Here is a 15,996-nt window from a genome sequence, read left to right as displayed (position 1 = left end):
TTCCCAGTGGGATAACGAAATTAAATCCCCCAAGTCTGCTGGGAAAGACAGAGATACATAAAATCAAAAGGTCGAGAGGGGAGAGAGAAGAGAGCGCTTCCTGCGGCCCTGAAGCCATCCTTAAATACCATCTCATTCATCACTACAACGCGATCCAGTGAGGGAGACAAGGCTCTTATCATTCCCCCTACTTTTTACAGACGAGCAGACCAGAGACCCGAAAAGATTAGTGCCTTTTCCAAACTCACGATGATCTGGTGCTGAGCCAGGGGGAACTTCTGACTCAAAATGTAGAATCTTCTCCTTCTGGAGCACTACCTCGTATCCAGTCATTCTCTGCCCTGCTCCAATAGCTTATGCTCTGTGTTGAGTCCGCTGTCCTGACACATATTCAAGAGGAAGGAGTTCTAGCCACTGGGGACTGTCTCAAATAGAAGAGCGACAAAGCAGGAACTCCCAGTTCCTTCGGAAAACTGAGGTTTTCAACTGAGGTACCAAGTCAGTTACTCAGTCCATTTCTGAGCACTTACTGGGTGCCAGGTCAGGTGACACAAAGTGAAGAGACCGTACTTGTCCCCTGGGGCACTCCTTGTGGCCACAGGGATCAGACAAACCAGAACACTGCTAACCATTCTTTTCCTTGCCTAACAAGAGATCAGGTATGTGCGAGGGCACTGCCCATGACCCTGTAGAAAACGGGGTCCACAGCAAGGCTACTGCAACTTACTGATATTCATCTGAATCTCCACACAGAGTGTAACTTCACAGATCATCTTTTTGAGCAACATCAGCTTGGGGAATACTTGTTATGATTTCGACCCTGACAAAGCGTTCGAGACTTTGGCTAAAGTGGAAAGAAGATCCTCAAAGCTAAACTGTCTTCAGCAAGAATAAGATTAAATTTTTTTTTCTTTTATTCAACCAAACTGTTGTTTGGACCTGAGCTTCAGAGAATGTTTACATTAAAGAACATTATTAATATAGTAGCAACAACTTCTTTAGCACTTGCTGTATACTAGTGCTAAGAAATTTTGTATTTTGCTAAGAAGTATTGTTTTATTATTTAAACACTATTTTGTACTGCCCTAAGAATTTTTAATATCCAGAATCTTGAATAAAGCTGGGAGAATTGCCAGTGGTGAGGGTTCAGTGTTTGTGTAAGGGGGACGGTGCAAATTGATTCACACAAAGCTGTCTAATGATTCAGGAGAAAGCACACAACTTTCTCACTAGAGGGAAGGTCGGGGTAGGTGTTACAGTGAAAAATTAAGGAGATGCAGCTTGATCCCAGGTCAGGGGACCCAAGGAATGTTCTTTAGGCCACAGGTTCATCCCCTGGAGGAATGAGCAGAATATTCCACATCCTACTCCACCTGGGTGGTCAGGGACACCAAAGCCACTTTTTCTCAGATGAGTGAATATTCAGGATTCAGAAGGAAGTACCTCGTAAGCAGGAAGAAAAAAATCTATGCTGAAATAATGGATGTAAAATCTCTCTCACCCAGCCAATGTTGTCAAAACAAATCAAAGGGGAATAGGAGGAAGGGAATGTTGAACATCTATTATGTGACCGGCACAGCTCTGAGTATTAAAAACAAAACGAAATGGGACATTTAAGAACGTCAGACAGCGATGATACCTTTTGGTTCATAGCACCCACTCCATTTTCTCTGAATTCCTTTTGCTTGTATGTGCTTTTCCTGACATCAGCATAAATGTACAGAAGAAGCTGAAGTCTTTTGCAGTGTGATTCAGATTAAAGGTGCAGTCATCTTCTGAGATAAGAATAAGAGGTAAAGGAAATAGTTTCAGTGGGATATTGTCTCGTAGCTGCTTGTATAAGGAGCTTACACGTTTATTTGTAGCTTATCAGACCTGCCCTGGTAGCTTTAATAGAGATCAGGCAGTATCTCAGTGGGAAAGAAAATACCGTCGTCTTTTTCTGGGTCCCTCAAAGGTGTGTAGACTCTCTGCTGGCACCCAATCTGGATATCTCAGCCCATGAAATGGTTGGATTCCTGCCTCGTGACACACTTCTCAGGTACCTCCGAAGTAAAGATGGGGTGGGAGGGAGCAGGGGAAGCAGTGTATCCTTTATGTATTTGTGCCCAAAAGGAAACCATTAAAAATTGAGAGAAATTTAATCTTTTTAAAAGATCAGTCACCAGCTGGTACCTGTGGTCACTTCATCCACGTCTGCTTGAGGAGAGGAGTCGACACATTTGGTGACACCACGGTCATCCAACCTGAGTCAAGTCTGACATTCTGTCCCTCACTTTAAAACAATTGATATATTTGACAGAACCCAAAACTCTTTTCCTGATTTTTCCGCCAGTGCCTACGTTCCTATACTTCAAAATAAGAAAGGGTCATTTAGGGTAAAACCCATGTCAATAACCTGTTGCTAAGTTAACAAAGCTCCCCAGTACTTCCTGGTTTACAACAACTATCTTTTTTTTTTTTTTAATCTCTCCCACCTGTGAATTGCCTGCGCTCGTCTGGGCATCTGTTCTTCTGGCCTCTCCTGCGTTCCAGTCGACAGGATGGTCGCAGGAGATGGGAGCCCTCCCTTTGCAGGCAGGCGAGTGGTCTCTCCTCTCCGCGTGGTCTCTGCACGTGGTCTCACCACCTTGGTAGCTGGACTTCCTATACAGTAGCTCAGGGCTCTTGGGAGTACAAGAAAGGGACTCTGCCTGGGCTTCCTGAGGGTTGGTCCTGGTTGCCTGCACAGCCTCACTTCGATTGCATTCTATTGGGTTAGCGTAGCAAGTCCAACCCAGATTAAGTGTGGGAGGAGTTGATACAAGGATGTAAATACCCAAGGTAGGGAGATAAGCCACCACCCACCACACTGCACAAAGGAAAAGACCGTATCTTCATCTGGCAGGGCATCACAGTTGCCTTTGTGAGAGGGACACAACCCTGCGTTCCTTGATTCAACTCAGTAACGTGAGAGGATTCTTGAGATGTCCCCTTGTGTTTTCAAATAAAGGGAAACTACATTTTTGCTACAATGCTTGGGTGCCATGCTTCCCAACAAACCTTCTCCATCAGCGCTTCTAAACCTGAGGGCTTCGGATTCCTACAAACTTTGGATGAGTTATGAGGAATCATGAATTGCCTAAAACTATGTCTAAAATATTGCACATGGGCGTGTGTGTGCTCCCTGGGAGGGCATTCCTAGCTTTCCGTAGACTATCATCTAAGGCGAATTCAAATAAGCATGACAACTAAGAGTGCTTACAACTCAGGAGAGCTGCCCTGATTTCTACCTCCTGACATACTTCTAAAGTATCTTGGAAGTAGAGATGGGGGGAAAGCAATGGGTCTTCTATGTATTTGTTTCCAAGGTAAACCAAAAATCATTCACTAGCTGGTACCTGAGGTCGCTTCACCTGAGTCCGCTTGAGGAAAAACAAGAGATGGACAACATGTCTCTGCCTCCAAGAATTATTGTGAGGACTAATTTCCCTCCACTGGGGGGTTAAAGGCATTGGAAATGCTGAACAGTTTTAGCTCTTATTTTCCTTCCTTATTTGACAGGTCCCTGGTGAGCAGTTAAGAATGTAACGTCACAGGACTTCTTCCCCCAAGCACTTGCTTTTCTCCTTTCCTCTTTACCCTGTGTATCTTCTGAATTATTTTATTTTTGGCCGCACTGCACTGGCACTCAGAACTTCCCCGACCAGGTATCGAACCTGTGCCCCCTGCAGTGGCAGCGCGGAGTCTTCACCACTGGACCCCTGGGGAAATTCATATCTTCTTAACTTTGTGGAGGGGCAGCAGCAGAGGATACAACGGAGTCTCCTTGGGCCACAACCAAGTATGCACTGAAGTGCCTGGTGTGACCGGAACTGGAGACACAGCCTTGAACCTGAGTGAGGGAGGCACCTCTGCTCACGGTATCCACCAGGAATGTAGGAAGCAGAACCTGTCTGGGGTCAGAGGCAGAGAGAGTGGAAAAGGCTAGGGTACCAGAGGCAAATAAACTGGATTGGAGGATAGCCAGAACCTGGAGTGAACGTTTTCATTTCAAATGTTTAAGGTAACCTCTGTTACGCCTATCAAAATAGACTTACCTTTCCTCACCGAAACCTTCATCCTGAACATTCCCAGCACCCCAGAACCCTTTGTAAAAAAAAAAAAAAAACACGCCCTGCCATTCTTCAAGAGAATCCAGCCAACCATGTCAGCCCAGATAACCCTCAAGATAAATGCTTGAAGCCATCTTCCTTCCCCTTCCTTGTCTCTATAGCATTTATCAGCATGGAGAATGAGACAGCTTCTCACCACCAGAATGCAAGTTCTCCCAGTGCCCACGGGTACACCCTGCACAAATGTGAACGACTATGTTGTCAGAACTTGCAACACCAGGCTTTCACCATGTGTACACGGCAGGTGAGGGCTCTGCGCCTCCTTGCCTCACTTGCAAAACGGGGAGAATTGCACCTAATCTCACAGGCTCGATCAGGCTCAAATTCAGTACCAAATGGCACTGATGAAACCCCTGGCCCAAGAAATGCCCATTACAGGTCGTCTGTACCCATCCATTTATGTCTCATCTGCAAAGTGTGATGGGAAGGGCCACAGCAATTAGCGCTGCAGCAGCGAGCAAGGCTGACCTGCTTCACAACCTGTGACTCAGTTTCTTCCCTGTAAGGGCAGGATAGTGATGCCCTAGGACTGCAGCTATAGCTGCATTTGTAAAGCACACTGCCTGCAAATCATCCCTGGATCCCCCGCCCCCACCGCCAAGCTTAAGAACTGCTGGTGCCAGGACCTGCAGTGGACCCTGTATGCAGTTTATAGCAAAATATCACATTGAAATGATAGCTGCTAAGTTTCATTAACAGTTGAAGTCACAATGCACATTTTATTTTGATTAGTTCCTGTGACTCCTTCAAATTATTTTTAACCCAGCAACACTACTTCCCAAGGTGTAGATGTGTGATGACTGGTGAGTTCAGTGTTGAGAGGGAGTTTAAAGACTCTTGGTGAAATACAGACAAGAAAAAAAGACAATCCAAAAGCTTCTTTAGTCAGATCTCAAGATTCAACAAGAAAACCGAAATTACCTGGATGTTCTTCTCTGATTTAGAAAATGATATACTAAAATTGAAAATATTTAGAGTGTTACGATTTACTTTGTAGGAACCAGGATCACTTGAAATGCACAGCAGGCTCATTCTGTGAGGTTTTCTTTTCCCCTAGCAAAGACAACCTGGGACGCCCAAGTGTTCATCTGAGGGCTTCTCCTTCAAGGCATTCAAGTCTACTCTTACAGGAGAATGAGAAGTTTACAGTGACTATATATTTAGTGTCATCATTAAAAATATTTCTAATTCTATTAAATACTTAACATTGATCACAAAAATTGGCTTTTGTGACAGAGGCGTTAGCAGAGTGAAAAAGTAGGATTCCAGATTTTATTTGTTTATTTATTTTTAAGATTGAAAGAACACACCCGGGATAAAATTTCTTAGATCAATAAAGCTTCGGGAAACGGAGCGAGTTGTTCCGGGACCCACTGAAAACTGGTGAACTTGAACTTGGAAATGGGGTTTTGACAACGCAACTGTGGGAAACAAGTGTCTGAACCAATCTTCAAACACCACCTCACATTTTTCTCTCCCCAAGTGTTCGAGTGGCAGACAAAATAAATTACCATAAATTATACGCCAAGGCAACTTCAAAACAACATGACACGACATGAGGCTGAGGATTTCCTTAGCTCCTCCAGGAAGTGTGTAACACTGTTTGTGCTTCTGGCCTGCAGGCTGGGTCGGAGGGGACCCGTCAGACGTCGGGGTAGTTGCAGTAATACACCGCGGAGCTGGCGTCGGACACCACCGAGGAGATGGCCCCGTGGCTGTCCGCCAGATTCACGCCGGAGTCGTGTCCCTGGTAGGGGAGCCCCATCTCGGGCTTGCACACAAAGTGCAGGTACTGTTCGAATTCCGTGCGGTCCACCTCCCCGAGGAGCTCGGCCGGCTGGCCTGGGTCCGCGCCGTCCCGGCAGGGCAGCGCCTCGGGCGGCGGCGACGGCTGCCCCGGGCCCGGCGGGGGCGGCTGCGGCGGCATCTGGAAGCCGCGCCCGCCGCCCGCCGCCGCCGCCGCCGCCGCCGCCGCCGGCGAGCCCATCGCGCCGTAGTACATGTGCAGGGCGCTGGGGGGCGCCAGGAGGCCCGGCATCGCGGGGCCCGCGGGCTCCGGGCCGAGCCGGGCGTGCAGGGGCCCGGCGGCGGGCGGCTCCGGGGGCCCCGCGTAGTCCGCGGCCTGCGCGTAGCTGTAGGGCCCGGCAGCCGGACAGTCCCCGGGCAGCGGCGCGGCGAAGAAGGCGGGGTCGGGCTCCACGCCGTCCAGCGGGGACGTGTCTGGCGTGGGCAGCGGGTAGCCGTCGAGCGGGGGCGCGCCCAGAGCCTGGCAGTCGCGGTAGTGGCCGCCCATGTGCGGGGGCAGCAGCGGCGGGCCCGCGGGGAAGCCCTGCTCGGGGAAGGGCAGGCCCAGACCGTCCATGGCCACGCGGCCGCCCTCGGGGCCCAGCGCGGCCGCCGGCGGCTCGGCGAGGCCGTGAAGGAAGCCGCCCTCCACCCGCTTCAGCCGCTTCACCTGCTTGCGCCGCCGCGGCCGGTACTTGTAGTTCGGGTGGTCCTGCATGTGCTGCACGCGCAGCCGCTCGGCCTCCTCCACGAAGGGCCGCTTCTCCGCCAGCGTCAGCGCCTTCCAGGACTTGCCTGCGGGAGCGCGGGAGGTGGAGAGGCGCGCGGGCTTAGGGTCGGAGCCCCGCTCCCGGGGCCCAGCTGGTCCCACCGCCCCCGCCTCCGACCTCGGATTGTGCAGCCCGGGCAGGGAGGGGAAGGCGTCCAGGTGAAGGTGAACGCTGGGCCTGCGGAGGCCGAGCACTCGGGGAAGACGCGAGGCCTCGGGTGCCTTCCTGTCGCCTCCTAGAAGCGGCTTCCCGCTCATCCGCTCGCGGTCGTCCGAGGAACCGAGAGCGTCCCCACCCGGGCGAGGAGTCGGGGGGACGGGCGCGACCAAGCCAGCTCCGCGCCAGGGTGCCCTCGCCGCCACTCCGACGCGCGGGGAAGCCGCCTCCCGGAGCCGCTGGACCCGCGCCCCGGCCACCCGGGGAAGCCGGGCGCCGAGGCCCAAAGCCGTTCGGAGACTCGGAGAGCGGGAAGCGGGAAGGGACCGAGGGCCCCAGGGAAGGACGTGGCGGCCGCGCACCCCCGGCCTCCTCCGGCGCGAGGCCCACACCCCGTGAGGCTCAAGGAAGCGGCTCCACGATTCGCACTCTCTGGGTCCCGGGCTCGGACTCACCCAGCATCTTGCTCAGCTCGGCGTTGTGCAGGTCCGGGTTCTGCTGCGCCAGGCGCTTGCGTTCGTCCTTCGCCCACACCATGAAGGCGTTCATCGGCCGCCGGATGCGAGACTCGCCCTTGGCTCGGCCCGCCGTCCCGGCCGGCGCCCCGCTGCTCGCCGCCGCCTCGCCCTTCATCTTCATGTCCCCGAGGGGACTCAGCGACTCGGCCCAGGGGCAGGGGCCCAGCCCGGCCATCACGGCGGGCAGCGCGCTCCGGGGCTGGCTCTGCTCGTCACTGGCGTACCCCGCATCCGGGCTGCTCATGGCGCTCCAGCCCTGCCCCGCGCCCCGCGACCCTCCGCCGGACACGCCGCCTCCCCCGACCGGGGGGGAGGGAGGGGGTGGGGAGCGAGAGAGGGAGATGCCCCGCGGGCCGCTCGCGCCCCCCGGCCCGACCCCACCGCCGGCGTCCCTGGCAGATCGCAGCCCCGGCGCAGCCAGCGTCCCCGCCGGCCCAGTGACACTGCGGGCGCCCCTAGGCCGCGGTGCCTTTTCTGCACAGACGTGGCCAATGGAGCGACGGGGGCGGGCCGGGCCGGCGTCGCTAGGCCCACGCCCAGCTCGCCGCCCAAGTCCCAAGTCCCAGCTCAACCCCACGCCCGCCCTTTCCCCTCCCCCGCCCCGACCCTGCGCCCAGGGCTACACCTGCCCCCGGGAAAACTGGCTGGAGCCGGGCTTAGGCGCCACGTCCTCTCCGACCCGGGAAGGGGGACTTCTGAAAAACTTTCCCGGGTGCTCATCGCACTGCTGCACAGAAGCACTTGGCCCCCGGCAGTTCGGATCAACACACGAAGCATCCACTAAACCAGGAGCTGAGGGTGTTTCAGCCGTGGGTGACCTAGCCTTCTTCCGAGAGACCTACGGACGTCTTCAAATTGAAAAATACTTTCTCTTCCCAAGGACTCAACGTGCTTGTTGTACTATATTCAAAATGCCATGTCCGAGGTAAATTCTACTTTCTAAAACAAGATTACAAACGTCATTCCGAAGAAATGAAAAACTTTACCCAAAAAGACGAACCGACCCTTGACAATTTGTACGTGAAATGTACAGTAAACTTAACAAAGTTTTCTCATATGTGTTCAGTAAAAGAGGCAAGGCTTAGTTTTGATTTCTAAAATGTGGTAAAGACAGCAGTGATATTTATCTAAATGCCTGCCGATTAGAGGAAAGAAAGCAACTCCTGAGGAGCGAAATAACTGTAGCTCGGAGGGTCAGCTTGAGGTGGTGACCCTCACAGATGACTGGGGGATTCCTCTATGTTTCTCTAGACTGCAATGAAAATCTGAATGACCGTTAAACTTCTGTGTTAATCTGAGAAACCTTCTGAGTGGGATTTGTAAACAAGCCCTTATCTTGCTCTTATATACAGCACACCATCCTTCCAAACGTCAGCAAACTAGTTTATCCTTATAACCCTATGAGGTAGAGGCTATTATATCTTACAGGAGAGGAAACTGAGGCACGGAGAGGTTAAGGACCTTGCCCAAGATCAGGGCAAGTAGAATTCATCTCCAGTAGTCTGCCCTCAGACTTGGAGCTCTTAACCTTTAAGCCAAGCTGTTGTATTCGTGTACTTGTTTGTGTATCGCGTTGTTTTCTACAGCAACGAACACGGCCATTCCTGCGTAATTAGATAACTTTGCAAAGAAACCAATATATCACCCTCTACAACAGACTTTGTTTACTGTGAAGGGGTGATGAAAATCTAGGGCTTACAGCCGGGATCTGGGAGGTAAGTGCTGCAGCTTCTAGTGTGATATTACAGCGACAAGTAATCTATCAAGTCCGCTTGTTAGTGGCATTCATAAAAACAAAGAAACAGAAACTTGGAAAACACTTGGCCTTCGGTTTCTCTGACTTTGCTATTTCTCCAAAGAACTTCTGCACACTTGTTTTAAGCCAGCTTGAACTCCGTGAGGATCTGTGACACTGGCTGCGCTCCCTAACCTTCAGCGGCCAGAAAGTGGTTCTAGTTCCTGGGTCGCTGAGTTTCAGACAAGAATTTTAAAAGTAATCTGCTTAAGGAAACAATAGAGAGGTGTTATTTTTAATTGGTGGTTTTGAAGCAATTGATAATCTTAAACACATTTAACTGATTATGTACTTCTCCTTTAAGAGTTTATTTTTCTGAAAAAGAAAAATATGGGCTTGAAAATTAAGCAAGACTGCATTACAACTGGTTATCTGATAAGGAAACTATAGAAGCAGAGAGAACAGATTTATCACGCAGCGCCTGGCTGCTTGTTTTCTTGGTGATCTTCTCTAACTTTGCTGCAAAGTAATATCTTCTCAGAGATCTCAAAGCAGGACTTTCTATCAACGCAAAAGTTTTTATGAACAAATAGGAGTTTTCTCAGAATAGAGATTGAAAACCAAACAAAAATAATCCCTGTTCGAGAATACATTTTATCTGCCTGGATGAATCTATATGACTAATTCCATAAAAAAATAACATAGGGTACAGGAAATACAATCCACGTGTGCGTCCAGAAAATGTATATGCACGGATTTACCCTTGTACGCTTTCTTCACCCTCGTGTTCCTCCTCGGAACCTCATTGCAGGGAGAGGTGCCACAAGGGTGGAGAAAGTGATGGGGAAAAAAACGGGGGGGGCAGTTTTCCCCATTATTATTTGCACTTGTTCCTGGACACTAACAACTGATTTTTCTTGGGTAAGATACTGAGAATTCAAGTGAGAGCACGGGATCCATAGGATGGAGCTGGAGCTACACATTTCAGCGCCCCTCCCCCTACTGCTTATAACACCCTCCCTGGGAGTTATGAAGTAGCAATTTACTTATATTTACAGGAAGGAATTGTGGTGCCTTTCCACGACTAGGCCCTTCTATACCACACCGTTACCTGTATCTAATCTCTTCTGATCCTTCACTTGTCATAGATTTGGGGGGAGCGTGTTGGGGCCGGCGGCGCCGCAGACCGGTCTGCGCAGTGTGTGGACTCTTCTATTTCGGTCCCTTTACTAAACGCGGTGTTGGAAGTCGAGCTCAGGACGTTATCAGAGCCAGCCACAAATGCCACATGAAAAGCAGCAAACATCCGGAGTGGCTTCCTGCGAGCCTTGCTTTTCTCATCACGAGAGATTTACGCGGGGGGAGGGGGGCAAACAAGTGCGCGAGGAAGAGCCGTGTACACGCGGCCGGCCGGGCGCGCCCGCAGTGCACGGACCGAGATCTCTGGGCGCCTGGCTACTGATGGCACGCCCGGTCCCCAGGCCAGACCCGAGGCTCAAGGGCTGGGCGAGGACGCGACTAGCGCGGCACGAAGCCGTGCCCGTTGCCCCTCGGGGCCCGTGGCCGGCGGGCGCAGAAATGAACCCGGGTAGGTGGCGAGCCGCGGCTCGGACCCCTGAGTGACCAGGCACAGGCCGGGGGTTTCCGGCAGGCTTTTGTGTTTCGGTGCTCGGGAAGCGGGAGCCGGACGAAGGACACTCCGGCGGCCGGGGAAGGCCGTGGGCACCAGGGCAGATCCGGGTCGGCTCCGGAGAGCTAGTGCGCGGGAGCGGGGAGGGAGCGCGCGCCGCCGACGCCGGGAACGGACAGACAGTGGTATCCCCGGAAGAGAGAACAATAAGAAGGCCTTTGCGTTTGTTAAGTCGCGCGCCCGCGGCGGCCTCCGGGAGCCTAGCGGAAGGCGGCGCGCCGCACGCAGCGCGCCCGGGGCTCCGCACCGCCCAGGTAGGGCCGCGGGCCGGCTCTGCGTACCTCGCGCGTCTCCTCCCCGTCCCCGCGGGTCCGGGATGAGAGGTCCAAAGTCGGGGGCGGGATGGGAGAGGTGGGGAGGAAGGAGGGTCCGAGAGATCGCGGCCGCCGGCTCCGGCCCGGGAGGCCCCCGAGGGTCGGAGCCCCGCGGACCCCGCATCTGGCGTCCGACGCTGCCCCTCGGGGCACCCGCCTCTCCCGCGGGGCCGAGAGTGTCTTTGGGGACGCTCTCTCGGCACGAGGATGGGAGGCGTGCGTTCTGCTCCCACGCCCTCCGCCTGCATCCCGCCCCGGCCTCTCGCCCTGGTCCGAGGACCCCCTCGAGGCCGCCCCGAACCCCGCCCTGGCAGCCGGCGACTCCTCGGCCGTAACCCTGTTCCCGCTCGGCCCCGCCTGGGGTTTGCACAGGCGAAGCAGGAAATGCGCTGTTCCCGGTCCACTTTCCTGCTCAGAAACTAGTCCGCGGGGGTGTTTCTTATATTCTGCACCCGCCTCCCGCCCCAGCTCGGGTCCCGGGGTTGGAGTGTCGGCTCCTTCCCTTTATTCCCCGACGTAGGGAACCTCAGACTTCTGGGGGGAGAGGGCTTTGGGGGTGAAGGAGAGGCAGCCCAGCTCGTCCCCAGGACCGATTACAGCCACACACTGGCTTGCTCGTCCCCTCCATCTCGGCCTCTCAACTCTACAGGGAATTTCAATAGCGGCTTCTGTGCACCCACTTCTTCCCACCTTCCCACCTTCCTCGCACCCAGAAGAGGCCAGGGCTTTCCTTGTAGAGTCGTGTCGTCAACTAAGCAGACAGTCTTATTAGCGACATGTCCATTGTGAGCAGAACACTTGCAGTCCCCCCAGAGGGGAGCAGACACGGCCCCTGCGTCGGAGGAATGCACAGCGCGGTGCCAGTAGCCTTCCTCTCCGATTGATTCACGTCCAGCCGGGGGTTCTAGGCCCTCTGTGCCGCAATCATTTGTTCCTGGCAAGTAAAGGTGATCCTCACATCAGGAGGCCAAGCGCTTTGAGATTTTTTTTTTTCTAGTACAAGTACTGTAATAGGTGGCCTTTCTACCCTGGAAACTCTGGCTTGCCAAGTTTCCCTTGTCAGCAGGGCTGGATTTTGCCAGGTGGTTGGTTAGGGCAAGGTGTGCATTCTGTGATCATGGAAATGATCAAAGTGAATAGGTCATAGGACAGGCCACTCCTGACACACTCATTATCCACCTTTCTGTGCAACTTGAACCACAAGCATATCAGATTTTGAAATGGTACCCTAGTTGGCTTCCAAGGTTTCTAAACAGGAGAGAACATATTAGGAATCCTCGCTGGATTCCTCTGCAGTCAGTGTTTGGTTGACCTCTGTTACCTGAATTTTCTTCTATGCCCATTTCTTAACCTTGCCAACAACTTTGTCAACACTCTTTAATAGCCTCTTTATTTTATTTTATTTATTTATTTATTTATTTATTTATTTGAAATATAGTTGATTTACATGTTGTGTTAGTTTCTGCTGTACAGCAAACTGAATCAGTTATACACATACATATATACACTCTTTTTTAGATTCTTTTCCCATATAGGTCATTATAGAGTACTGAGTAGAGTTCCCTGTGCTATACAGTAGGTCCTTGTTGATTATCTCTTCTATATACAGTAGTGTGTATATGTCAATCCCAATCTCCTGATTTATCCTTCCCCGCCCCTTAACAGCCTCTTTATATCCTCGAGCACACACAGTCCATTGGCATGTAATAAATGCTCAGGGATACTATAACGGTTGTCTTTGATCTGGTCATGCGGTCATCTTCTTTGGTGGCAAGGCGCTAAGAATTATCTCCATAAACCTCAGTAAAGACTGTTCTCATCTAAGATATCTGTGTAGACAAGCAGTCATCAGACTTCAGACCTACCCTATTCTCTCTCATCCTCTTCTTCCCCAGAGGTTCAGTGTCCAGGCACTAAGCACCTGAAATTTCTCCTCTTCGGAGGTTTAACTCAAGTCCTCTGGCTTTGCTGAACCCACTCAGCATGGAAGTCCACGCCAAGAATGTACATGGAAATTTTTTCTTGTGGCTATATGCATAAATAAATTTCTATCTTTGGGGGACTTTTCAAAAACAAAACCTTTAGTATTAATTTGTTTGTACTCATAGATTACAGTTTACAAAGCAGTTTCATGTACGTTAACTCGTCAGAGCTTCAGCACAGCCCCGGTGGTAGGCAGGGCAGCTTTTGTTATTATCCCCATTTTTCAGAAGAGGAGATTGAAACTGAGAAAGAATAGGTCACCTGCTTGAGGTCACATGACCAGGATGCTTGCATCACCTGTTTGCCCTTGCTGTTAATACTGGTGGGCCTTGTTTTGAATTTCTTTCCATGCCATGTCTGTAACCAGTGAAGGACCTGAAGGGGTTTGTAGGAACCCAATAAAGCCAGCAGGCAGGTAGGGATGGATTAAGGACTCTTGGCACAGAAACTTCCAGTGTGGTTCCTAACCAGGTCACAATAATTTTTTTTAGTAGCAGAGATACAGGGCTGTAACAAGAAAGCATTTTCATTTAGAAGATCTATAATTAGGTATTTTTATTAGATCACATAATCTAAGCCGTAGATGACATCTCATTCAATTTGAGTATTATTTTTTACAAATTCTAATTCAGCTGAAAAAATGAAAACAGTTCAAAGTTATATGGGGATAAAGTTCACATATAAGGAAGTTTGAGTCTCTGAAATTCTGCCCCTGTACTTCATTCAGACTGAAAGAGATGTAGTTAATTACACCAAGTTGTGTGGTCTTGTCACATGTTTAAGATCTGTGCCGTTGGTCTCCTCTAGCTGTACCACTGACCAAGTCTTTGGGTGCATAAAAACATACACGTCGCAGCTAGGTAAAATAAATTGCTCCACTTGTACTGTCGTTTGGGAGAGAAATGGATGGCAAATATTATCAATTCTATTTTATGGAATGGAAAATTGAGACACAGAGCAATTGGGTAATTTGATTAATGTTTTCAAATCAGTACAAGAGACAAGTATCAGTATAATCATCTATTCATTTAACCAACAAATATCCCCAGCGCCTGTAAGTCTGCGGCTCAGTACAGCATGGTATATTGGTTATGGGCACAGATTTGGGAGTCAGACTGCTGGGTATCGAATCATAGTTCTGCAGCTTACCAGCTATGCATCCTTGGACATATTGCTACACCTCTCTGTATCTCCTCTGTAAAGTGAAGGGTAATTATAACAATGACCTCAGAGAGTTTTATGTGGATGAAACGAGTTAATTGCTCATTAACTGCTTAGAATAGGACCTGGCACAAAGCAAGCATTACCCAGGTATTTAATAATAAAATAAAATTTAAATTAATGCATGTTAGCATATGAAGACATATTGGGAGAATAAATAAGAAAAGGCTACTGTGATACTGAAGGTTAATTCATTGTAACAGATAAACAAATGTTTTCAAGGAAAAAATTAATGGAATATTTTAATGTTGTAACATCTATGATAACTAGTAATAACTAATGTTATCATGCTTTAATCAAAATTATCTGTTACACTGGCAAAAGCTTTTCAGAGGTCTGTAAACTATTGTGCATTTTCTAATTACATTTGAATGTCAACATTTTTACTTTGGTGGTGACATAAAAATCTTTGTTTTGTGCATGTCAACCTTCTAAAACTCTGTGAAGACTGGCCAGGAAACAAATACATAGAATTGTGGAGCATTCGGTATTCCGTTAAAAGATCTTTGAAATGCAAAGACACCTTGCGATGAACATTTAACCTGGGTCAGGTTAGGTTCTTCTCCTAAAGGCATAGAGACGAAGTCCAATCGTGATAATTATGGCCGGGACTCGTGTTTAGAGGAAGAATAACCCACAAATGTACAAACCTTGTCTAGATCTTTCACTGTGAAAAGATCCCAAATTCTAGTCTTGGTTGTTCAGTAACTCGCTGCCAGGTAAACTGCCAGTCACTTAAACGGTCTCATCCTCAGTTTTCTCAAAAAAGGAAGAAGAAAATGTCTGATCTCTTCCCAACTGTTCCAGATAAAGAAGAGAATAAATAAACACGAAGTTCTGCAAAGTAAAAGTGCTCAGTGAAAATGGGCTAGTGTGTGTGTCTGCAGATGTCTGGGTGTATATGCATTTAGAGAAGATTCTTTGTACAGAAACTAAAATAGCAAATTGAGATAAAATGGAAATAGGGATTGTAAAGAAGACTGTACTGCTCTGGGTTATAATGGAATGCTGCTGCTTTGAGAGCAAAAACTTTTTAAAAAACTACTGCACACAGGGTCCCACCTTTGATCCAGGGCAAATCAGATTCTGTTTTTACGAACTAAGGCTATAGATTTACTGAATAACCATTATTTTAGTAAATATAGATTATTTCAGTGGTTAATTTTTTTTTCTTTCTTTTTTTCCCCCAGTGGTTAATTTAAAACTGAAATTTGGAGACAAATAGACAACCCATTCTTTTTGACACTTTCTTATGATGTAACATTTCCATCGAACTCACCTGACATGTATGGAATCTTAGGGTTGAAAAGAACTGTGGAGATAATTCTTAGCACCTTGCCACCAAAGAAGATGACCGCATGACCGGATCAAAGACAACCATTATAGTATCCCTGAGCATTTATTACATGCCAATGGACTGTGTGTGCTCGAGGATATAAAGAGGCTGTTAAGGGGCGGGGAAGGATAAATCAGGAGATTGGGATTGACATATACACACTACTGTATATAGAAGAGATAATCAACAAGGACCTACTGTATAGCACAGGGATAACCCATCTCTGCTTTTCAAGTTCTGTAAAATTATCCTAGTGAGAGTTTGGAAACACAGGAATGCCTTACACAGGAAATATCACATATTACACTAATATATGAATGCAGCACTTGTTACT

General features: G+C 49.6%; 1 protein-coding gene across 1 annotated transcript; it reads right to left on the bottom strand.

Moving 5' to 3' along the window:
• Window positions 1-5,412: 5,412 nt before the first annotated feature.
• Window positions 5,413-7,847, bottom strand: SOX17 (SRY-box transcription factor 17). The gene is made up of 2 exons (XM_081259006.1): window positions 7,321-7,847; window positions 5,413-6,734 (listed from the first exon to the last, which is right to left on the bottom strand). The coding sequence occupies exons 1-2, from the start codon at window positions 7,625-7,627 to the stop codon at window positions 5,797-5,799; spliced, it is 1,245 nt and encodes a 414-aa protein (XP_081115132.1). The 5' UTR covers window positions 7,628-7,847; the 3' UTR covers window positions 5,413-5,796.
• Between the last annotated feature and the right edge of the window lie 8,149 nt (window positions 7,848-15,996).

The sequence above is a fragment of the Mesoplodon bidens genome (assembly GCF_964165515.1).
Source record: "Mesoplodon bidens genome assembly, chromosome: 16".
Taxonomy (NCBI): domain Eukaryota; kingdom Metazoa; phylum Chordata; class Mammalia; order Artiodactyla; family Ziphiidae; genus Mesoplodon; species Mesoplodon bidens.
This window is presented reverse-complemented; position numbering and strand designations above follow the sequence as displayed.